The sequence below is a fragment of the Branchiostoma floridae genome, chromosome 1 (assembly GCF_000003815.2).
Source record: "Branchiostoma floridae strain S238N-H82 chromosome 1, Bfl_VNyyK, whole genome shotgun sequence".
NCBI lineage: Eukaryota > Metazoa > Chordata > Leptocardii > Amphioxiformes > Branchiostomatidae > Branchiostoma > Branchiostoma floridae.
The window spans coordinates 25,236,507-25,260,709 of record NC_049979.1 but is presented as its reverse complement, the minus strand read 5'-3'; the positions used below and the strand labels follow the sequence as shown (position 1 = coordinate 25,260,709).

The 24,203-nt window shown below is 39.9% G+C and overlaps 2 protein-coding genes across 5 annotated transcripts in view; one reads left to right on the top strand and one right to left on the bottom strand.

Annotated features, from left to right (window-relative positions):
- Positions 1 to 13,991, bottom strand: part of LOC118425715 (vam6/Vps39-like protein) — a gene marked incomplete in the record, with an annotated part of 61,586 nt that extends 47,595 nt beyond the window's left edge. For both annotated transcript variants that reach the window (XM_035834766.1, XM_035834775.1), the window contains 10 exon segments: positions 565 to 651; positions 1,226 to 1,262; positions 2,492 to 2,675; positions 5,609 to 5,701; positions 6,743 to 6,853; positions 7,259 to 7,353; positions 8,362 to 8,404; positions 8,981 to 9,048; positions 10,294 to 10,359; positions 13,789 to 13,991. In XM_035834766.1, coding sequence (XP_035690659.1) covers positions 565 to 651; positions 1,226 to 1,262; positions 2,492 to 2,675; positions 5,609 to 5,701; positions 6,743 to 6,853; positions 7,259 to 7,353; positions 8,362 to 8,404; positions 8,981 to 9,048; positions 10,294 to 10,359; positions 13,789 to 13,861 — 857 coding nt within the window.
- A 298-nt stretch (positions 13,992 to 14,289) lies between these two features.
- Positions 14,290 to 23,085, top strand: LOC118425728 (polycomb protein suz12-like). Of its 3 annotated transcripts, none has more exons than XM_035834788.1 (6): positions 14,292 to 14,477; positions 15,646 to 15,741; positions 16,016 to 16,236; positions 17,227 to 18,636; positions 18,762 to 18,863; positions 20,278 to 23,085. In XM_035834788.1, the coding sequence occupies exons 2-6, from the start codon at positions 15,651 to 15,653 to the stop codon at positions 20,533 to 20,535; spliced, it is 2,082 nt and encodes a 693-aa protein (XP_035690681.1). In that variant the 5' UTR covers positions 14,292 to 14,477; positions 15,646 to 15,650; the 3' UTR covers positions 20,536 to 23,085. The 3 variants fall into 3 exon arrangements, with proteins under 3 accessions (XP_035690698.1, XP_035690681.1, XP_035690689.1); XM_035834796.1 differs by lacking the exon at positions 14,292 to 14,477 and adding an exon at positions 14,536 to 14,714; XM_035834805.1 differs by lacking the exon at positions 15,646 to 15,741 and having other exon boundaries at positions 14,290 to 14,477.
- The last annotated feature ends 1,118 nt before the right edge of the window (positions 23,086 to 24,203 follow it).

The window sequence follows — 24,203 nt, the reverse complement described above, 5'->3', positions numbered from 1 at the left end:
CATTGAAAGACAAGTGTCCTCATGCATTTTAGTTTACTTTGTTCAACTGTATTGTAATAGTGCAAGGGAAAAAACCTACCTACCGACCATAATTTTTTCAGGACTAAAACAGAAAACACAACATTTGTTTTCCTACACCTTAGTATACTTGTAAAGAATGACATACAGTCATCTTAGTGCCGTTCCATTTGAGCCTGACATTATCTAATTGATCAGTCCCAGTTGCAACCCACACAAACAACTTTCTAACCAACGTAATGAGTCAATACTTAGCTTAGATGAAAAACAAAGATTTCATTACAGGGATTGTATGACCACAGAAAGGTTGCAGACAGCTTTAAGTCCCATTCAGGCTAAAGAAAATATGTTTTTGAAGGCTCAGTGGTATAAGATGGTAATGCCAACTTGAGTTACATGAAGACATTCAGACATAAGATACACTTTGGGTGGGAAACTAAGTAGCCTTTCCCAAAAACACTGATCTTAAGAACCATTCCTTAGGGAGCTCCTTTCTGACTTTAAGAGGGATTGGTGATGTCCATGTGTAAGCTGAAGCCAACAGACCTTCCACTGCAGATGAACCTTGGTCTGCTGGGTAACTCCATAGTCTGGACCAGAAGTCTGGGCTCCACAGTTCGCACTTCGATGTGCCTAAAGGTAGCATCACAACATGTTGTAGCTTTACCAATTCTTTCATTTTCACTTGTTTTTTTTGTTTACACTTTGATTTTGGGATTCTTTAATACATGTAAGTCTTGATATACAAAGAACAAAAATGAAGCATCTGTCGTTCAGTATACCATACTCTGTGTTTACCTTCAGACCACTTAGATTTCATCATGAACATTTTTTTCTTGCCAAACTTTTTTTTCACAAACACCCATTAGTTTGGGGTTTCCCGAATGATGTCATCCATATAATCGAATCAATATGGCCTAAGATTAAGAAAAGGTAAATGAACACTTGAAGTACAGTACTGGTAATAGATGCCAGTACTGTAAATGCAGAAACTTTCGCGATGGTTTAATGTTCCCGGTTTTTGTGGTGGCCGATTCACCGTGAACTTAAAACCACCGCAAACATTTTTCAAAGGCAGTAAGAGACTACAGAGCATGGTGCTACCGCGAACTTAAAACCACCGCAAAAAGCCCTTTTTCCCACTACAGTAAAATAAATCCCTGCGAACTTGAATACATTTACAGTATCTTATGCAGATTAGACTGACCTGGGTAGTACTGCAATGATGTAGGGTGGCTCATGATCTATCAGAAAAAAACAAAAATATTGTTAAAGTGATCAGCACAAAATAACACAATTAGTTTTTTGCATTATAGCAAAATACTCTAGGAGTAATATTTCTATGCACATGCCCCTTATAACAGGGGATGCTCTAACTTCAGACACTTTTTTTAGTGCTCAAACTCATGGATGACGTTTTGATGATTGACGTTTTGACACAGCGATATCAAGAACATACATGTATTTGAGCAAGAAATGCTTTCATGTTGTTCATGAATCTTTCACATTGCGCATCGCAACCTGTTGAAGTTGCAAGTAGTTTTGCAGTGTCAATTTATATTAATGGTACAGTAGACAGTAGGGCTCGGTGCCGGTACAGAAAATTCAGGTCCAGGTTCGGTTCAGGTCCGGACCTGAACCTGGACCTGATTCAGTATGACTCATACCAATGGTCCATTTCACTACAAGGAAATCTGTTTGGTGGAGTGTGAGACTTACACTGGTGTTTTAAAATCCTACAACGCTAACTGCACCTGTACGATTGGCTGTAAAACTTGGTAGAAATGACTATAAACTCTACTCTACTTCACTCTTGTTATTTTCTTCCACCTACAAGCGCCAAAACGTGTGAATGCCTGACAAAATAATCTCTTAATTTTCTAAATGGTCCAACGTCCGGTCCACCCAATTTTTTCAGGTCCGGTTTTTCTGGACCGATCCAATGAGAAAAATCGGTTTTGTACCGGTACGCTGTACCGATACCCAGCCCTAGTAGACAGGGTACCCAAACTTAGGACACTTTGTATTTTTGTCCACCTTTGAAGTCGGTAATGAATTAAATAAAGTAAACAGAAAGAAGAATGGGATTCTACTCAAATATCTTAGCTTGTTCTTACAGCAAAATCTCTAGTAAACATTACACTTGGAGGCCCAATTTTTCTATTAAGCTTTCTGTTTTAATAACATCTGTATAGCAATTGTTTAATTGGTACATGTCAAATATTTTGGGGCACAATCCTCTGCACCACCATTGTTATTGCTGAAGTACTATTTCTCCAAGAAATGATAAATTAATATGTGCAAGTACATTTTTAATGACAGCTGTGTTAATGGCTACATATATTTATCTGTCTCATAAGTATAGTCAGTGGCAACAAACACAGAGTACTTATGCGTAATGAGATCAGTAAAAAAATATCTCTCAAGTTAGGAAATGTCTCAAGTTATGGCATACCCTTTAAGTGTGTCCTACCTAAAACAACTGGGATGTCCGACCACGTCAGGGCGTACTTCTGCGTTGGCTGGCCCTCAGAGTCAATGAAGATGGTCATGTCGTCCCGACCTAGCGCCAGCCGGTCCTCCGACAGCCTAGTCACCAGTGGTTCCAACTGTTTTCCCGTGGGGAACAGTTCCTTCAGTGTCCCACTACCATCCACCTGGAGTCAGTACAGAAATACACAATCTGATGTTACAGGTCAAACAAGAAAGCTTTTTAAACTAGAAAGGCCGACATTTGCTTGGGTGCAAATACAGCATATTTCAGCCATACCCATTCCCACTCAACATTGGACTGTTCCAAGTCACCCCTGCGCAAAAATGCAATATTTTAATGTAAGTTATCCCCAAAAGAGAACTAATATTGTGAATTGATTCCATGTCAAACAGAGCTTGCCCAATATGCCCCGGGCCCATATGGAAGAATATAATCTTCCACAGGAGCGCCTATGCATAACTGATTGGTTTTTAGAATTGCGGCAGCTCCTATTTTTCCGAGAGTGAAAAAAAACGCATCTTCCATTCAGAAGATTTTCGTCATGAAATTACATGACGCCATTCAACAATTTCCACTTCGATAACTAGGTCTAAGTACCGTCATAATCTCCTTGTGATGTGGGTACATTTATTATTGCAGTGAACTTTTTTTTAAGCAAGTAGGGCATACGTTTTAATAATTGTCAGGTGCAGGTACTGTGTAGTAGGAGTGTTGTTGTTTTTTTTCAAGCTAAAAACTTCAATCTTCTTCTTGTTTTGTATGAGCCATTACATAAACAGAGACGTCTCGAAATTTTACAAGAATTTTACCACTCTGTCGCTTCATTTCTTTTCTGAAAGATCCAAGGACCAACAAGTTAATTTGATTTTGCTTTATCTATATATTTCATTTTCCTTCGAATTCTTTGTTAAGTATATGCCCCTGCATACCACTGTTAAATTGTTTTACTTTGTATGCAATCAGCCATCGCACGTAATCTTGTCTGAGTGTTATAATTTCCTGCTCGTAGTGTGCGAGACCTGGAGGATAGGTGTTTCTACTTTGTTCGGGGGTTTCTTTTCGGAGGTCAGTGGTGATACTCTGGTACTGAGAGTGTTTTATTGGGCTCAAACTCTGGCAGTTTAAAGTTACTTACAATTTGAATGTACAAAGTTTACGTCTAAAAAGAACAACAACAACACTAGAAGTACCTACCGTACATTTGTTCGGGAAAAAATACATGCATTCTCGCCACTGTCAAACTTACCTATCAAAACTAAACGCAAGCCGTCCAATTTTCCTTGTCCAAATCTGCCGAAAATGATTGATAGTGCCATGCGGAATGTTGGTAAATTCATCGACACTAACGTTCAATGCACGCGTACCGTCCGCTACCGCTCAAATGACCCTGTCTGAACTCCAAATCCTCGCAAACTACAATTTCAAACCCGGCACAGGGTGCCATATGGCCACTGTAAGGCTGTAATATGCATCTGTTTGTGTATATACGGGATTGCAAGGCCCCGCTTATGAATATTAACTAGCATTCGCCTTTCTCGTCGCTGATTGGCTGGCGTCCATAAAGTAATTATCTCTCGCTCTCCCCAGACCGCTGGCACCTGGCACGTGTGGGCTCTGGGGTCACTGGAGTTCACGGCAGGAAGCCGAAAGAAAACCAATTTCAACTCAGAAAAGCGCTGAAATTAAGCATTTTAAAGTAGTTTATGCCCAAAATTTTACTTGGATCATTTTACCAACTATCTAATGCCTATCTACACCAAATTTAAGGTCATTCCATTGTAATTCAAGGGAACAGGGGGCCACAATATACCGTTTTGGTCAAAACATGACCTTTAAACTTCAATGAAATCATTTTAGAGGCAGATATGAAAAAAATGAGAAAAAAGCACCTCGGTATTGACCCACTCTACCCTTGTGCCAAATTTCAGGTCATTCGGTCACGGAACGACGGAGATGAATCGCTTTGAAGATTTGACAGGAGAAAGAAAGAAAGAAAGAAAGAAACATTACGAATACAATATATTTCACCATACCATATATGGTATGGCTGAAATATAAAAAGCTGGCCAGTGCATAGTTTGGGGAAAAGCCTGGATGTGTAACAAATTCGCATGAAAAGAGGGCGGTTAAGCATCAAAGTCCCCAATTATTTTCTCTGGGTGCACAGGGTGCACCCAATTATTTTCTTAGGATTATGTATGTAAAGATATCAAAGTATACTTAGTATACATGTACATCATATTCTTGACATCTAAGTGTTAGAAAGATAATAAAAATGTCTGTTGTTTAAGAATTTGAGAAGTTTAAGAAGTTTTATTATTAGGTTATTACTTAAATTTAAGTGGTGCACCCAAAATTTCACCCAATTTTTTAAGCTAGCTGCACCAGTGCACCTAATCCCAAAAATGAATTTCGAGCCCTGCATGGGATTTGTTGAACAAAGAAAAAAAAAACTTTGTTGTGAGTGGGTTCGAACCCACGCCTCCCAAACAAGACTGCGATCTAAATGCAGCACCTTAGACCACTCGGCCACCCTGATTCGGTTGCATAATTTGCGTTTAAAAGGGCTTTAAAGGAAGGGCTATGTTAGACGATCCATCCGAACCAAACCATCCATCCAAACCAAACGAACCATTGAACGAACCCCTTTGTTGATTCAAAGCCAGTGCGTAGCACTGGCAAAAACATTATGTGAAGGAACAAAGGTGAAGAATCTAGTATTTTGATACCATGCTCTCTGCCATTTGTTCAATGGCCCTGATCGCTTAGGTTTGTTTCTTAATGAGCACAAATTTTTTTGGGCCTAACTTTTTTATTTGCAGACAATTTTGGATGTCATCCATACAATCAAATCAACAGGTGTGACTCTACTAAAACATGGGGGGCCTATGACTGTACAAAATGTACATGTACATCCCATCTGAGAGGATGGCCCTGGGTACTCATTTTCACCTGAGGACATACATTGTAGGTCATTGCGGCCTGCATAAGAACTCAAACCCAGAGCCTTTAGATTCAAAGTTACAGTCTAAAATGCATCTAAGAGACAACGGCAGCCCTACATGTACCGGTAAGTCTAAAACATTATGTATTTACCTTGATGAGGAAGTAGTCCCTTTTGAAGCCCACACAGACCGAGTCCTTACACCAAGCCATGGACTTGGCAACATCAGGTACTGCCATGTCAGGCTGCAACAAAACAGTTCAGTAACTTTCAACATGCTGACTTAACAGTATAGCATTCCAGTTTGTCATTCATAGTATCCAGGTAGTTTAAGTTCTTTCTGCACTAGATGGCAGAGCTTAAAATACAACTATGCAACTGTCAATGGGCATGTAATTTTCTAAATTTGCATGTGGACATATTCTGAACATGTAATTTTGCATGTTGAAAATATTTGTACTAATAATCATGTTTACATTGCGGAAGTCTCATTGTTCACCTCAATGCTTGTGTAATATGTGGGAGTCATTTCCCATATAACAGACCAGTAAGTTTATTTTTTCTTCCCTAATAATCCTTTGTAACAAGTTGATTACTTCCTTGTTTGTTGTAAAATATATTGAGGAACACACAATTAATTCTATGAGAATAAGACATAACGTAAGATTATGTTGGGCCGTGCAAGTTTGCATGTACCCCCCACCCCAAAAAATTATTTTCATCACTGGATGGTGCATCAGGCAGTGCCCATCTCCATTTCTGTAGCCCTGGACAATACAGCTTTGGAGCAGAGAAGTGCAGCATGTACCAGTTTTAAAGTCTTTGACTTGTTTAAGAAATAAACTCACAACTTACTGAGTGCAAAGCAAGCACTCTACCCACTCCACCATTGCACTTGGTTGATTCATAGTATTGCATGCGTTAAAATTCTCAATTATCCAAAAGCTTTCTCGAAAAATTATTCATATCTGTATATAGTCATAGTATAATTAACACTTGTTCACCTTTATCCGAGTGGTATCATATATCCGTTGTTTTTAAGAAAAGGGTATTTAGGAATATCAAATTGACGGATGGTGGTTTCAAACTGCAAAATCTTCGATACATTTTCAAATAATGTAATTTGAAACCATTGTCTGTCGACTTGACATTGTTAGATATCCTGATACAACGGATATAGGTTACCCCGCGAATAAAGGTGAACTAGCGTTACATTTTCATGACTCATTGTTCTCTACATTGAATTTGTAATTTGGTATACAATAACTAAGAACAGTTTTACTAACTGTGAGTTCGTGAAAATCCCTGTTCTTCCAGTAGTAGTTCTGTATCTTCCTCTTCACAGCGACCGCCATCCTCAATGTATGCGACAAGTCTCCGCTTAAGGACTTGTGTTGCTACATAGGCAAGAAAATAATTACTGCACATTGACTATAACAACTATCCATGCACACATTACAAACATTATTTTCTAGATTACCTCTAGATTGGGTTCATTGCCTGAGATCATTTAGCCAGTTTTGCCCAAAACAAGCCTTCAAGGAAAAAATGAAGTTGCTAAGGCAGCAAGCATAAATTGACAAACAAATATCTACAGTTATAGAAACACCTTAATTGCAAATCTAGAATGATTTTTAAGACAACCACAACATTTCTAAAGATCACCCCACTTTAATGAGACTTAGTAATGAATACATGGATGATGACCCAAAGAGTACCAGAACATTGTTCCTTTTAAATGTTTCTTGTTTCCAGAGTGCAGTTTGAATGATCCCATAGAAAACTAGCATGAAGAAACATACCTGTAGATCTGTGGAGAACAGAGTGGCTCCCCTTGTCTTCTGGATGGTGGTGATACATTGGAAGGTGGTGATATCGTGTACACTCACTACATTGTCTGCACATAGGGAGATACAAAGGTGTGTAAATACTTACAAAGTAAAGTAGAAAAGACCCCTTTCCAAATGCTGGTGTGTTGGACATAGGGGTGGTTACCGGTACAGTGTACCGGTACAAAACCATTTATTTTTATTGGACCGGTCCGGAAAAATGAACCTGAACCTGAACCGGACCTGGACCTGAATTTTCTGTACCGGTTCCCACCCCTAGTTGGACATTAAACTTCAACGTCATACTTGGGCCTTGATAACGTTCCATAAGGGCATTTCGAACCGGGTGATAATATATATCTTTGAATCTTATTTTTAGAACACAGGCTTCCGTAAAATAAATCAAATGCAGATAGATTGCATGTGCTGAGTCCATAACTGTTGAAATTTGAATACCACATACATTAGAATTGTTGTAACACATTTTTGTCCAACAATAGCAAATTTGCTCAACTTTCCTAGCGAATTTTGTGTTTAGATTTGTGTTGTGTTTTTTGGGTGGGTGAGACATGAATGAAATTTTCCTTCACTGTAGTTGGTCTGGTACCTCAGACAATACATATTACACACATGTTGTATTCTATATGTACATAACAAAGTTATAAAATCTACATACAAAAATATTCTACCACCTAACTCTGATTATTTCTAAATGCGGTGAGATTGGGAAGGGGTATACCTATATTACACTAATTGTATATTAATTCACTCAGTCTCTATCTGGTTTGTCTTCATGTTAAAACGTTGTTCCTCTACACTTAATACTTACTTTATGAATTAATTAATCAAACACTTGATAATGATAATTTGCATACATGGGACTGCAATAGAATTTGCATATTTGAGCAATTATAACATGTGAATTTCAGCTTCTAAAACCTAATTATACGTTTCTTAACCCTAACCCTAGATTTGTTGAAAATGTAACTTTTGAAGTTATATTTGAACATGAAGAACACTTTGATGGCATAAAATAGACCAGCTGAATTTCTGAAATGAAACGACAGAAAACTTACCTGACAAACTTATCAATATCTTCAGCTCAGAAACCACACGCAGCTGAAAAACAATATGTACAAAATATACTTTATCCCAAGCTTTTTTGAAACAATTCTATTCTGTAAAAGATTTACTAAAGAGTTGTTTTATGAAGGTTTTTTTTTTAAGTATCTCATTCACTCTTCTTCAGTAATGATAAAGAGTAAAAAGAAATACAGTTTAACTTGGTCTAATTATAACAACCACTTGCACAAGACGACCATCGCCTGAAGACAACCGTTTTTTATGGTCCCGAAATTTTCCTCACTTAACTCAGGTGAAATTGAGTACCTACACGTATCTTCAGTTAGGGCCACCCCTCGGATAGAACGTTAAATTGAGGTCCCTTTTTTGAAGCATCTACATAATCAAAATATTTCATGGAGGTATAAGGTCTTCGAACTCTTGTCACTTTTATGTACTAAGTTAAAGAAGATCTTACAAAAATGACATTGTACCTTTGTTGAGTCAGTAAACTATGGAATATATGTTTATATAAAACTTTTACAGTCCCCTGGTGATAATTATAAGAACTTAACTGAAACTTCTTATAATCATGAGCAAAAGACAGCAAAAGGTGCTGATATAACTTAGTACCTGAACTATTGGTTTCTTGGAAAAAGACTTGTTGGACCTTTCCAAGCTGACTTCATGTCTCGTTGAACCTAGAAAAGGAAAAATTTCTGAGATTAAACAATGAATATGTCCTTTTCTCGGTGCATTGTAAAATTTAGAATTTTAGATATTCCTTATTGGAAAAGTGAAGAAAATGTTCCTCAAAACAACATGTAACGCTAGTTCACCTTTATCCATTGGGTAACCTATATCCGTTGCTTTTAGAAACAGGGTATTTGGGGATATCACGTTGGTGGACGTTAGTTTCAAATTGCAATATTTTAAGGATATTGTAGTTTAAATCTATCACCCTTCGACTTGATGTGCCTACATACCCTGTTTTTAAAAAGCAACGGATACAAGTTACCCAACGGATAAAGGCAAACTAACGTTAGTATTTTCCCCAATATTCTACATATACCGTACTGTACTGAGTTATATACAACTGCAAATACATGGCATGGAGATACCAGTATGTGCATTGTCTTGAACGTTCATACTTCAAGCTGAATTCACCTATTCTAAAAAGACTTTGGAGTTAAACTGAAAGTAAAAGCCATTAAAACTTCAAGTCTGGGACTACTATACTGTAGAAAATACTTTTTCCTGAAGAAATCCGGTAGTGTCCTTCCAAGTTTTATCGGTTTGGTAAATCACTGTGTACTGAGTTCTCCTTAACACAACAAAGGGCCTGCATGAAAGGTAGATTCAGATGGACTGGCAATACTTCATCATAATTTCAAGAGCTCAAGCAGACCTCAGCAGTAAATTCCATTGCATCATGACACTCCATACCAACACCAACACAACTTTTGGACAATCTGGCATTAAGATATCTGACAACGAGAATTTGCTTAGTGATTAATTTAGGATCACAAATAGTGTGCTGCGTAGAATTAAAGTGGTCAATTACGCTTAAAACAAGTACATGTGATTCACAGACAACACTTGTTGAATTAGAGCAAGCTGCCAATTATAAAAGGTGAATCAAGACAGCCCCTACACCTCATCTCCTGGAGAAAGGAACCTAAAACAAGTACTACTAGTACATAGCTGCAGTGCAAAGTAGAACCAGACATCATTGCCCTGAGGAAAGTGACAAACGGTTCACCAAACATCCGCAGGTAAATCCACAATGATCATGTCAGAACTCGCACTCAATACTCAAAACTCTGGTGCTAGTCATTCCAAAACCCATGTTAAAAATCATACTTTTGATAAATGTTCAAAACAGCCAAAGATGTTGATACTGATAGATACATGTACATGTAGATGTATTATTATTATGATCATACCTGACTCTGTCTTGATACTGTAAAGTAGCAGATGCCCCTGCTTGGTGCCAACCAGTAATTTATCGGCTGAAATAAAGAAAGACTCATAACGTTAATGTTATTAAAGATGATACAAAGTTCCTTACTTAATGAGAATTACAGGTGGAAGCAGTGTTCTTGCCAGGCCTTTTCATTGGGGTAATTAGCACTTTGATGTGAGTCACACTCGCAGCAAAGATGGAACAATAGGAACTCTGTCTTTATTTATATCTTAGGCCCAATCTAAACACACTTTTTGCCGATATCTGTGGAGATGTCGGGAGGGATCTGGAACGTTGGCCGAGGGAAACCTGTGCCGCTTGCAGTCATAAACAGCTATGTAGCCTAATGAGCCGGCGTTATATGGTACTGAGCCCTCCCGAAGTCGGGACACATCTACACGCACGCGGAAGCTGTCGGGGGCCGCTGCTAAGCTATCAGGAGCCCTGCTAAGCTATCGGGCGAATGGTCCGGACCTTTTGGGAGAAATTTTCCCAATATCTTTATGGCGATATTGCCGTTCCATCTAGATGCTGAAAAGGTGTCGGTGAGAGGTTGTAGGCTCGCCGATATCGGGAAAAACTGTGTCTAGATTGTGCCGTATTCTCCAAGCAGGAATAGTAGTAGTCAGGAAATTTACTGACTCGCTCCTCTCACCTCTGCCTCAAAACACACAGGGGCGGGGCTATCCTTTCAGAATCCGTGTAAGTATCCCGCCCCGCGAAGCATTAAAAATCATTAGGCAAATAGTTTTACTGCCCAGGATTAACGCGCACCCAGCACATGTTTAGCGGGCCGCGCCGGCACCCGCTGCGACCTCTGTTCACTGTCAACAATGGCCGACGTCATTCTTTCCTGCCAGATTGGAAGTATCATAATGTAACGTTCTAACTTTGTACACCTGATAAAGATATTTTTACAGCAATCACAAATATAAATGACATATATACATATGTATGAATATACTGTAAATTCAACAGATGAATATGCTAATATGAGAATATCCTATAACGGGAAAACGCAAGTGAATTACATTTACGGCTGCATGCGGTTATATCAAAACGGCCGGCAGTGTTTGGAGTCTGAGTTTTAGAAGGTCAAATTTCACTGGACCAATGTCGTCTTCAACATGTTTGAAATTAGAACTGATCTAAACGCGGTTGTCCGACTTTCCTAGATCATAGGAACACAAAAAATAGCTTGATTTGAGGTATCATGACTGAGCCATGACCAATTTTATGGTGTGTTGTTCCCTCCGACTGTCAGACAGAAAACACCCGCGGCGCACGGGCAGAAATTCTGTACTCCCGTCGCACACTTAGTACCTCGTTACAAAACGGTCTGAATGTGTCAAAGTTATTAGATTTAAAAGGATCCATTTTTTATCCGTTCCGATTTGAGGCAGAGGTGAGAGGAGCGAGCCAGTAAATTTCCTGACTACTACTAATCTCCAAGCAGATCCTACAAGTCAAGTCAAGTTTATTGCACAACGATTGTATCAGGTACAATGTATGGCAAGTAAAATGTATTACTAGCAACTACGAACTATCTACATGAGTATACTAATCTAACATAATAGAAAATAAGGCGGCATAGTGTATTTTACATTGTTAAACTTAAAGCACGACTTCTCTTTTGCATAGCATTATATATATATTGGCCTAGGTGGACAGATACAGAGTCGGGACATGATAGAATTACATTGAATATTTCTCTACTTGTATTAGGTAGTGTTGTTCTGTTGTTACACATGGTCAATAACTTTTCCTTTCTTCATCATAACAAGGGCATATCATCAGGAAATGGTATTCATCTTCAATACTGTCTTTGCAGATGGGACACATTCTCTTTTCGGATGGTATATTTTTGTGACGACCCTTTTCAATTTCTAAACAATGTGCTCCAATCCTTAGTTTTGTTATGCTATTAGTGAATGATCTGTTTTGAATTGATAAAAGATAGTTTTCTAGCGCAAAGGTTGTCTTAATTTTCGAATATGTTGCCAGTTTACTAAAGTTTCTTATCTTTTGTCTCCAGTTCGAAAGATATGTGTCCTTTAGGCGTTCCTTGAACATGTTTCCAAAATATTTGGCATCGACATTAGGGTTTAGCCAAATATTTTGGAAACCATGTCTGCATAGTATATCTTGTACATGTGTAATCCATTCATGTTCTTGAGCAACAGCAGTGTCGTACGCTTTTTTAACAATTCTATCATTAGACATATTGTGTAATCTAAGCCAATATTTAATCAGTCGTGTCTGGGTGTCTATATACAGTGGAAACACACCTAGCTCGCCCAGTACAGCAGCGTTAACAGAACTTCTAGGAACACTAAGTAATACCTTACAGTAGTTAAGCAGTACATGTTCTAGATCAGGAATCTCGTAGGAAATATTAGAATGGCATAAAATAGTACCAAACTGGCCAAGGAGTGTAGTCAGCCAAGAGGTGTCCATTTGCCATGTGTCCATATGCTCCGGTAGCGAAACACACTCCTAAGCCGGCTTCACTCCTCTGGTAGCTTTTGATACTATCTTATGCTACCGTAGGATCTGCTTGGAGATTAGACTACTACTACAGAAGAGTAGAGTTTCATTTAATTTCAGTTCTTTGGTTAGGCAGGAGTCTTGCTCCATTTGAAACCGCTCCTCTTGAACTCCGTGAACTACTCTCTCTCTTGGCTGTGCTTCACATACGAACATCATCTAGAAGTCTCCTTGAACTAAGGAGTATATCTCCACGACTCTGCTTAGCCGTGTGCCTTCCACGGGTAAACTCACTCCATAGACCCTGTGAGAATTTGGTCACACGCCACCGACTGTGCTCCACTGTTAATGGATGGGAGTGTACGAGTATGTCCGCACTCTCAGACTTGCCTCAGCTTATCTCCAAATGTCAACATCATGCAGTTTTCACCAGTATCTTTTTGAGAAATTTGCCAACAATATGACTTAAAATGAGTTAAATCACTACTTGTTAACGTTTGGAGAACTTTATCTATGCTGGCGTAAATTGCACAAGAGCAGAGTCTGCCCGTGCCTTCGAAGCTGGTGTTTATGCAAAAGGGTTGTTATATCAACGATACAGATGATATCACTTCTGCAAATACTTTTGAGGCAAATACTACACTTGACAATTCAGCCTATGAATTAAAAGTTAGAACTTACCTAAGTTGTAGCTTGTAGTTAATAAAAAAACGTTATATGAGTAGAGTAAATTAGTGAAGATCTAGGTTGAGGCCAGGGCCTTGAGTCCTCATCTTCAAGAAACGTTTAAGTAGTAATGATTGACTCCATAAACTCTCATTCAGATATGCGACGCGATATCAATCATAACTTTATACAGAAATGCTTCCATACAGACAAACATAATTTGATATTGCCAAGTTGCTAATCGATCTTCCTGAGGAATGAACAACAGATCACGAGATCTTCCCTGCCCCAACACGTATCACGTTTTTACCCCTCTACTCACCCCAACAGGCGATAGATTCGATCTGTAGGGGCAGCTTCTCGAGAATGGGTGCAGCTTCGTAAGCGTCGTGCATCTTGGTAGCAAAATCTACCCAAGATAGATGATGAAAACTCAAAAGTGGAGGCTAAAACATCTCAAATTTGGCTATGCTTGTGTCATTCTTTGGGGAGCAACCATACATTCTGAAAGAGGGGTGTAATCCCTTGTTTGTTTTCATTTAACTGGTATATAGTACAGAAAATTTGTCAACTAGATGAAATAATATTAAAAAAGACAAGATTACAATCTTATACAGTCACTATGATATGAGAAACATTTTGGTTTGAACTTGCGAATGATAAAATGTTTCACTTCTTTTCAATCTATGAAAATGAACTGTTCCAATGACGGTTCAAAGGTTACACCGAGGACACAGCCCCGAAGGCATGTAAACGTGAAGTACATCGTTGAGGTTATAAATACGTTACCGTCTCAAATACCCAACATTTCATAAAATGTCAATCTTAATATACATTTCATACATTCTAAGATAATAATGATGTATATTAGTACAATATTGAGACGTTTTGGGTTATCGCGGGCACTTTAGACGTTCTTATGATATGCTGCGGTGACATGTTCCCGCCATTTGAATCAGCAAAGATCGCGGAGACCAGAACCACAAAGGCTCCAGGTGGCACACTGAAGAGGTACGATATTTCATTCCGATCTTCTCTAACAACCGATATTGAAGTTTTTATACACAGATTACACAACAATTTACAAAATACGCTTATGTGGACACTCAGGAATTGTCGGTTGTAGAATTTAATGCCGTTTTTTCGTCGGCTGTTTCTTGCCATGGCGTGGTCGCCCAACCCAACCGAACTGGAGAAAGGCTTGTTCTAGAGAGGAAAGTGAAACTTGAACCGAATCATCCGTATTTTGTAAGAAACCAACTTATTTTCGGTTAGATTGGAATAGATTGACCCCGATGCCACATATATTTGATGTTTTTATGGCGGAAAATCGTAATCATAGTCGATTCTAATCGAAATGAAAGAGGGAAATTTTTCTTCCGAGTTTTCCACTTAGACCAAACTACTTCGGGCTTTTCTGAACGTGGGTTGATATTTTTCACGTTTATCGTAATGAATTTTACCCAACCTTAATGTTTTGTAAACGGCAAATATGTACCAGACATCAGTGCCAATTTTGTACCTTTCGCGAGGAATTCAGCGTCATTTTTGGCCGTCTATTTTAGAGGTCTTGCAATGGGATTTTCTCAGTTTCAAACAAATCACACTGAAATTTACTTTAGGGACTGTTCTTTTCTAACCCAAGAGGGGAAATGCAACCGTATGAAGTAACGCTAACCATGATGGCCGTTCAAGGTTGCAAGATACTACATTCAATTTAGATTGTAAAATATCAGGAAGGCAAGATGTTTTTTCAACATAACATATATAGATTATGAAGTATATGAAATATAAACTATAAAGTTTAATCAACTTTAATTAACTGTACTGGACACTAATCAGTTACAACTTACAAGCACATACTGTATTGTGTTAGAAATGTTTTTGGTGGTTTTATGTTCCCAGTTTTCGTGTTTTACCGCAAACTTAAAACCACCGCGAACATTTTCCCATTACACTATATGACCACAGTCTATGGCACTACCGCGAATTTAAGACCACCGCAAAGACTCCATTTTCCCGCTAAAGCGAAAGTAAATCCCTGCAAACTTAAATGCATTTACAGTATGCCATATATATGAGCTGGAAGAATGAGTTAGAATGGTAAATACATAGTGTTGTCAAGGGCCATTGAATTGTGTTATGCTTTAACGTTTTGTATTTTCCTTCCACTTTTCAGCCATTATGGCTCCTCACAAGGTTGACAATGGCAAGAGGCGAAAAGAAGCGAGGACAGCTGGCAGAAAGATCGGCAAGCAGACGCCAAAGTGTGACTGTAGGTTTTTTTGCGGAGTCCGTTCGGAATTATGCTGTTTTTTATCTCTCTCTCTCTCTCTCTCTTGCCCCTCAAGGAAAAGGGACTCTTGGACCCTTCCTTTCTCCTCTACCCAGCCAAGGTTTCCTTGGAATCCTCCCTCTCCTTGTAGATGTAATAGCTGATCACACTGGCCCTGAGGTTCACTAGCATACTTAGTCCAGTGAAAGAAGACTACGCATTTACCTCTGCCTGACTTTTGTTCTTTGTCTCCCTCCTTCCACACTACTCACAGCTTTGACCAGTTCACTGAAGATGGAGAACGGCAAGGCCAATGGGAGTCTGCAGGACCTGCAGAAGGACCATGAGTTGTTCCTGCAGGCGTTTGAGAAACCCACGCAGATCTACAGGTTTCTGCGGACCAGGCACATCGTGGCCCCGGTCTTCCTACAGAGGAACGTCACGTACATGTCACAGAGGTTCTCCAGGAGCCACTGTCGGAGGAAACAGTTCAAGGTGCTGTAATATTTTAATATTTTTTTTTTGCTTTTTCCTTAAGATAGTAATACTACTAAATTACAGTAATTTTTAGCCAAGGAAGAGGAGAACCAGTAAAGCAAGGTTTACTGGATTCCTTCCTGTTATTTGCTCAAGACATGTTCTTGTGAATTCTGATGGAAAGTTTCCAGACTTGGAAAGTTTGTGCAATATACATGTATCTGTAGGGGTTCGAATGGATGAATAGATAAACCTGCAGGTTGATGATGGGGCGTCAGTTCGTCTCTTACACGGCAGCTCTCCAGCACATCGGCCTTGAGCGCCTTTCAACACGTAGACAGAAACTCTGTACTGACTTTGCCTTGAGAGTTGAAAGGTCTCCTCGCTTCTCCACATGGCTGCCCCCTACCCGTGGACAACAACATGGCAGGCAACTCCGCAACTCTGCGCGATACCAACAACCTACCGGGACTAACCGCTACTTAACCAGCGCTATACCGGCAATGATCAAATCATTGAACGAACTGTAGATTCTATGTATATACTCCACCAGGACAATCTGTTTTTAACTAACTTTGTAAGACGAGTCAAACAGTTTTGCTACGATCAGACTTTTAATAGTTTTAATGCTATTTCAATTTGACTTTTAGCCATTGTACTCGACCATTGTACTCGCATCTGCATTTTAGACATTGTAATTCGTATATTTATTCATTATAATATTCATGCTATACGTCTTATGTGTATTGTTTATGTTACAATGTTTTTGTGAATAGCAATTATGTAACGTTGAACAATGTAAACAAGCCTGATAATTCGGCTTTCGAGCCGCAAGTTGGCTGTGATACAAATAAACCATTCTCTCTCATAAAGTAATAATTCATGTGTTGTTGATTTTTTATACATAGTTTAAGCTTTAAATCTTCCTCATTGTTTTTCTCATAAAGATTCTATTGCTTTTAATATGCATTCATACCATTAAGCAGTTTTTCCCTATATCAATTACAGGTAGATTCAGTGTTGGGAGACATTGTTGCCGAGGAGAAGAAAGTAGAAGAACAAAAGGCGCTCAGCCCACCTGTACAGTGCACACCTAGGTATTTAAACTTGAACTTCATCACCTTCTGCTGGTCCCAGGCAGACAATGTGGACCCAGCAGTCGTGCCTCAAGAGGTCATGGTCGAAGCCGCCCTTCTGAAGATCTGTCACAAGAAGAGGAAAGACGTGCTGTCTCCGATGAAGCATGTACCCCTGGGAAAGATACAAGTACCCTGTGTGTCCGGTGCTGACGGTGCTAGCAGAACTGGGCCTTCTCTGTCCATCCCGGGAGAGTGCTTCCAACCTAGTAACGGTCAGATCAAATCCTACGTACTGGTGCTTAGAGTCACGGTTACCAATTCTCAACCAATCGGAGGCGAAGATGAGAACGCTTCTGGGGAACCCATGCCGAAAAGGCTCTGCACGTCGCCTCGGGAAGATGTCATGTTGAATGGGACGGTCAACGGGAACGTTCAGCTGGAAGACGTGATCTCGAGCGCGGAGTACCAGGCGGAGTTGATCGTGTACGACAAGCAGCACTCGTGCTTGCTGACAGAAGGGGACTATGAGATCGCGCTGAAACAGATGCACAGTCTACCTCTCCAGAACAAACAGGCGCAGTGGGAGACCATCATGGACGGCAGGGCGGTCGGACCGTTCGAGACGTTCCGATTTGGACCCACGCTGCGCTTTAAACTGACTTGGACACACTGTCCTACCACGGTCTCCAGTAGAATGTCCATCTCGCCATCCAAAGTCACCGGACAGAGTCTCGGGCCCTTTGAGGAACGCCCAATCGAGAGGCAGAACTCTGAAGCACTGTTGAATGTCAAATACAAGAAAACGCCGGAGAAGCAGGAGAAGCGACAGAGGATCTTCTACCAGTTTCTGTACAACGGCAACATGCGACAGCAAACGGAAGCCCGGGACGACCTCCACTGCCCGTGGTGCACACTGAACTGTATGAAGCTGTACAGCCTTCTCAAGCATCTCAAACTCTGCCACTCACGATTTACATTTGTCTTCGTCCCACATCCCAAAGGTGCTAGAATCGACGTCTCCATCAACGAGGGGTATGATGGATCGTACGCGGGAAATCCTGCCGACCTCCACCTCATGGGCTTCGCGTTCAGGAGGAACGGGCCGTGTCGAAGGTCTCCCGTCACCAACATTTTAGTCGCAAAACCAAGACGGCCAGAACCCAGCTTGTCTGAGTTTCTGGAAGGGGAGGACCTTGAGCTTGATTGGACGCGTCCCTTCACCAGCGGACACAATAGACTTTACTTCCACTCAGGCACCTGTCTACCACTACGGCCGCAGGAAATCGACAACGACAGCGAGGAGGAGAGCGATCCCATTTGGCTGAAACAGCGCACTCAGGTTAGCCAGCTTATCTGTCAATCAATTTACATCCTGCATTTTCATTGGCCATCCCTCCAACATGTACCACCAGGGTCACCAATCTGTTTCTCTTACCAGACTTGTTTTCTATTTGTTTCTTTCAGCACATGATTGACGAGTTCACTGATGTGAATGAGGGAGAGAAAGAGCTGATGAAAATGTGGAACCTTCACATCATGAGAAATGGCCACATTGCAGATTGCCAGGTCGGTAGATTGTGTCTATTTTTTTCCTCTGTAAATCACGAAGTTTTATTATCAGAGTGAAAATATTGTTTTCGTAATGTGTCTGCATCTTCTTCTTCTTTCTCTTCTCACAATTTTTCAGAGGATTCATCTCCGTCGTTCCAGGACCAAAAATGAAATTTGGTACCAAAGTAGAGAGGGCCAAAACCCCCAGACTTTTTCTGACCAAAACTGTATCATTTTTGGCTAAAGATCACTTCAAAATGATTTAGAAGACAATTTGCTGGGGATTCAATGGCTATTTTCGACGACCCGCAGGATTCCGACGTTTAACCATTTATGGTAAGTGACTAAGCGGACTTTGCCCATGCCAGACGTGTGTAGGACCAGGTGTCCGTAGTTGCTCATTGGATCAACATGGCGCAGCCAATAGGTGTGTCACATTTAGCATAAGTGATGGCCTGGTTAGTCAAATCTGGTACAGCCAATGAGGAAGGGTCTTTCAAATTCAGATTTTTCAACTTCAGGGGGAGCCCCCGGAAGCTCTTGCATTTTAGGCTATTCTGAAGGCTTATTTTATCAGTTTTTACGGTTACGTCTACGATAATCATAGCAGTCACTTAACTTCTCTTCAGGAGTTTAACAATATTTCAGGTCAAACCGTCAAAGACAACTGAAAACTCCTAAACCAACAAACTCAGCTCAACAGTATTTTTAACCTTTTGTCTGGTTTGCAAGCAACGCTATAGTATGGCGATATTTTGTTTGTAAAATGTCATTAATTTTTGTAGTCTCAGTTACAATTTGTCTCCTCCAGTATTGGATTATACCACAGCTAGGATCCCTGACACCATTAGCAGCAGTCTGTAATGTTGTTTTTCATCAAGGTAAAAACATATTGTATGTTGAAGGGGAACTCAGCTCCAGAAACAGGTATACTGTTACTTCAGATACTATTTTTCTAAGCCCCCAAAAGAATTAATGTCTAATTTAACTGGTCCCCAACATTTAGGTTTTATTGGAACTGAACCTTAATGTTTTACAAGTCTGGTTCTGGTCCAATCTACAGATTCTCAACAGTAGTTTTAAGACGTTTCAGGGTTGGACAAGTCCACTAGTCCGATTGTCCCAGGCAAGTGAAAGTGCCGTTCGGGCAAGCACATGTCCTACCTCACTTGCCCAATCGGGCAAGTAAGACTTTTCCTTGAGTGAGATTTTGATACTAGTTACTTTTCACAGTAATAGCATCAAGCATTGGCTACCACACAAAAATAGAGCCCATAATACAATAATTCTATTGCTAGAAGAAAAATGTCATTTCAATTTCGGGCAAGTGAAAAGTCGGTTCGGCCAAGTAATATTTTTGTACTTGCATGACAGGACAAGTTGATTTTAGGAAACATGTCCAACCCTGCATTTGTTGTTGAATGCCCAGGTACCAACAGCCTGCAGTACATTTGTGGAAGAGAAAGGTGTTTGGATTGTCCAGCGTAACCTGGTACGGAACATGCTGCTTCACCTGGTCAACCTGTACGACTTCAGTCTCATCAGCTCGTCTGTCGTCCAGCAAACCATCTCCAGGCTCAGGAAGATGGAGGCAGAGGTCGCCACGGCTGCAGCGACAAACGAGTCATCGCAAACCTTCACCGTCCCAAGTACGGCCGCGAGCCCAGAACAGCCACACAAATCCTGAAGTCTCTAGAGCGAAGCCACATGGTTGTTGTCATTTAGCACTCGCAGTATCGATCACAACAGTCTACGTACTGTACATTCATTTAAGTTTGCATCAGGTTGAAATCTTGAGCTTTCTATATCTTTGAGGCTGAGATGGAACTGACACAATGAAAGAACATTTGTTCAAGGTGTTATGGCTGAACGAAGTGTACAAACATTGTGAAAATTTCAGTACTTGCAGTGTATTCCTAAAACATTGCATTGCATATTTTGGCATCAAGTACAGTTATTACAATACACTTCTTGCCACCTGCGTTGAAGTATTTTTGCATGCCTCCGTCGGTGCCACTATATCTCAGCTGTTACAACAAAATCAGAGAACTAAATGAAGACACTTGTGGCCAAATAATCAATACCAAGGCTTTCAGTAATCATTTGTATATACAAGATGAAAATCTCTAAATTAGAGATTTTCACAAGTTGCCCTCTCAGATTTCTAGTTACATATACAGACATGTACCAAAACCATATTTTTTTGAACACACGTCAAACTGTCAGGATATTTTAGGACTTGGACAACATTGCTATGTAGCACTAAGGCACTGTTTTGGTGTATTTCGTTTTATTATTGCTCTTAAACAACCCATGCTAGGATAAACATTCCTTATGTGACTTAGATGATACCATTTTGTGTCAGAAAATAGTTAAGGAAGATGACTTGTTTGTATACAGAAATGTCATGCGCACACACACACACACACACACACACAGACATGAACTTGTGCATGCTTCTATAGACAGTTGTATTACAAAAAAATAGAAAAATAGAAAACAACCAATCATGTTTGACATTTATCCATGACCCCCTAGGTGAAGAGACTGTGATGCAGATATTTTTCTACAATGTGTAATCAGGGGATGTGGACCAACCATGTGCCTTTTTGTTACAGGAGAAGTGTAGACTTGTATTTCTGTAGTCATAAACAGTGCATACAGACACCAGAAAGTCATTGTCTGTATGTGTGGGCTCTGATAGTCGTATGAAATGGAAAAGAAAAGCGCTTTCATAGTTTATATTCTCGCTGCTTTAGCCTAGTCTGTAGTTTCTTGTTGTCATTGTCGGTTGTTGGTCAAAATGGACACAATTTTAAATGTCACCCTTCTATTGCAATAGCTTCAGTTGTATAAGATGGGGAGGGAAAATGCAAAATTGTAACAGGTTGACATGTATAGTTACTTGTATGTGATGCTATCTAGGTGAAACATTACCCTATGATTATGGAAACTGTTAACTGTTGTGTTGTTAAGTTACTGGCGTCAACTTGCAACAAAAAATGAACTCAATGAAAAAGTGACCCAAAGGCCAACAGAATTTTTGTTGTTGCTTAAGTAATGGTATGATGCAGTCATTCCAATACTCAATTTGTACATAGATGCATTTGGTCACAAAGATATTTTGATTATACAATGAAGATACATGTATAGAAATTGTTTCTATGTTGATAGAACATGAGAAAGGAGTGTCTAATGTAAACCCTAAAGTAGATAGCTTTAAAGCGACGTTGTATGTAAAAAGGAAATGGTCTTTGTATAAAGAAATTCTGTCTTCAGTCATAGGATGCTAGATTATTTGTCTGGCCAAGCTTGTCAATATAGTTGTACTGTATAGGTGCTTATATAGGTTACTGTATCACCTTAAATCTTTCTTCTGAAATAAGCTAGTAAGGTATTTCATGATGCAAAAGGTATTTGTCCTTGCCCAGAAGTATATTTGTTTTGACAATTATCAAAATGATCAAGAAGGAATGTACAGGTTATATGATGTCTGGTCATCTGGTAGTGGTGTCCTTTTTTGGTAGTCTCTGAGGTAGAGAACATTTGGGATAGGGAAATATATATCTAAATTTCTAGGTTGCTGGGCTATCACAATTTTTACAAACAGTTCTTTAGTTATGTATCCAGCTATATCTGTAACATTAGATTTCCTGTACATGTCATAATATACTCCCATCTTGCAGTTTGATGTCAGTGGTATGTTCCTCAAAACATTACATTGTCAGGGTTGATTTCAGCTGAGCCACTAGTGTACCAAAGCCCACATTTATGTTTGTATATCAGAGGAAAACAACAGACCTGTCACCCCAAGTACTGTGACAAAACTCAGGGTATCCTCCCAACTGGTAAACAATTATTTGTTCAAGTCTTTGTTTTGTTCTTTCTCACTCTTTTGTTCGCTCTCTTTCTCGCTCTTTCCCTCCTTTTTCTAATACTATCAGAGCACTTAGAAACATTACGAATTTCCCTCATCACATCTGCTTGGTGATTACCATTTCTAGGCCATCAACATTGGTTACTGATTGGAAGATTTCTAAATGATCTGGTACAAATATACTAGTAGTCCATATATTAGCTTTCATTGCTCCAATGTGTACAAGTATCTGGGGGTTGCTCGTACAATATATGTTGTCAGATTCCCCTGGTGTGTTCCATGGGTGGAAAGGCGGATTATGATACATTTTGTACACAACGGGATTTGTAAGATATCGGAATAAAATCAGGAAGCATTTTATGCCATTTGGGGTCTTCATTCATTGGCAATTGAGGCTGCATGCATGAGTAAGAAATACACATTCCGTCAAGATGTGATCAGACAGCAGCTCCACCTAACAGCTCAACTGAGAACTACAAGGCGTTTCAGGTTGTGAAATGTCAAGCTCGATCGTCAGAAATAGAATGTGAATTTTTTTTAAAAGGAATTGATGTTCACCGATCCCACTTTTAAATGAAATATGTAACTAGGGATAGCCGTTTAAGCTTAGGGCACAACCCGCCGTACGTGCAAATACGTGCCTGGGCAATCTTTTGGAAACCATAAGTGGTAAGTACCGCCTCCGTACGAAATCGTAGGGAATCCGACGGATTTTGGAGCACGCAGACACGCCGTAGAACTTTACGTGCAGGCAAAACTTTGTGTTGACGTACTCCATCCCTGTTCTTGCCAGTCGTTTTCATAAATACGTGGCGGACGTGGCCTCCCAAAAAAACGTACGGCGGGTTGTGCCCTTATCTTTATGGTCGTTCTTCAGACGATAGACATTTGATTGCCGTTATCCCCAACGACCGACGTTATATCCATCTTAGGCCCGCTTTACATTCAACACTTCAAAAGAAATTCAAAGCATTCTATTTTCAAAACACTTCTCAAATGCCATTTCAGGACACCTTCAAATAATATATGTAAAAACCCCAAAGTCGCCATTTCGCAGCAGTATCCTCCGAAATACCATCCCTCTTACAGTCACATATTGAGAGGGAGTCGCACCGTCCGCGAGGGAAAAGTGGAGAGAAAAATTCGCAAAAAAAATAAATTTGCCGCAATACTGCGGCGCCGGGGCAAAATCGTAACGCCCCGGATGTTCCGCACATGCACAGAAGAAGGATCGGTTTCATAAAACACTCCTAATCACAGACGGACACAGGTAAGGCACAAACAGCCCCTTCTCACCAACAACAGCAACTTCCGAACGTACCGTAGCCTTTTTAGGTCAGGATTGCAAAGTTACAGGTAGAACTTCACTGTTACAGCAGTCCGTGGTAACAGAGCGATGTTTCATTGGGTTACTCCATAATCAATTAATCAATTATAGGTAGGTATAATCAATTTTATGAAATCTTTTATTACTGTGA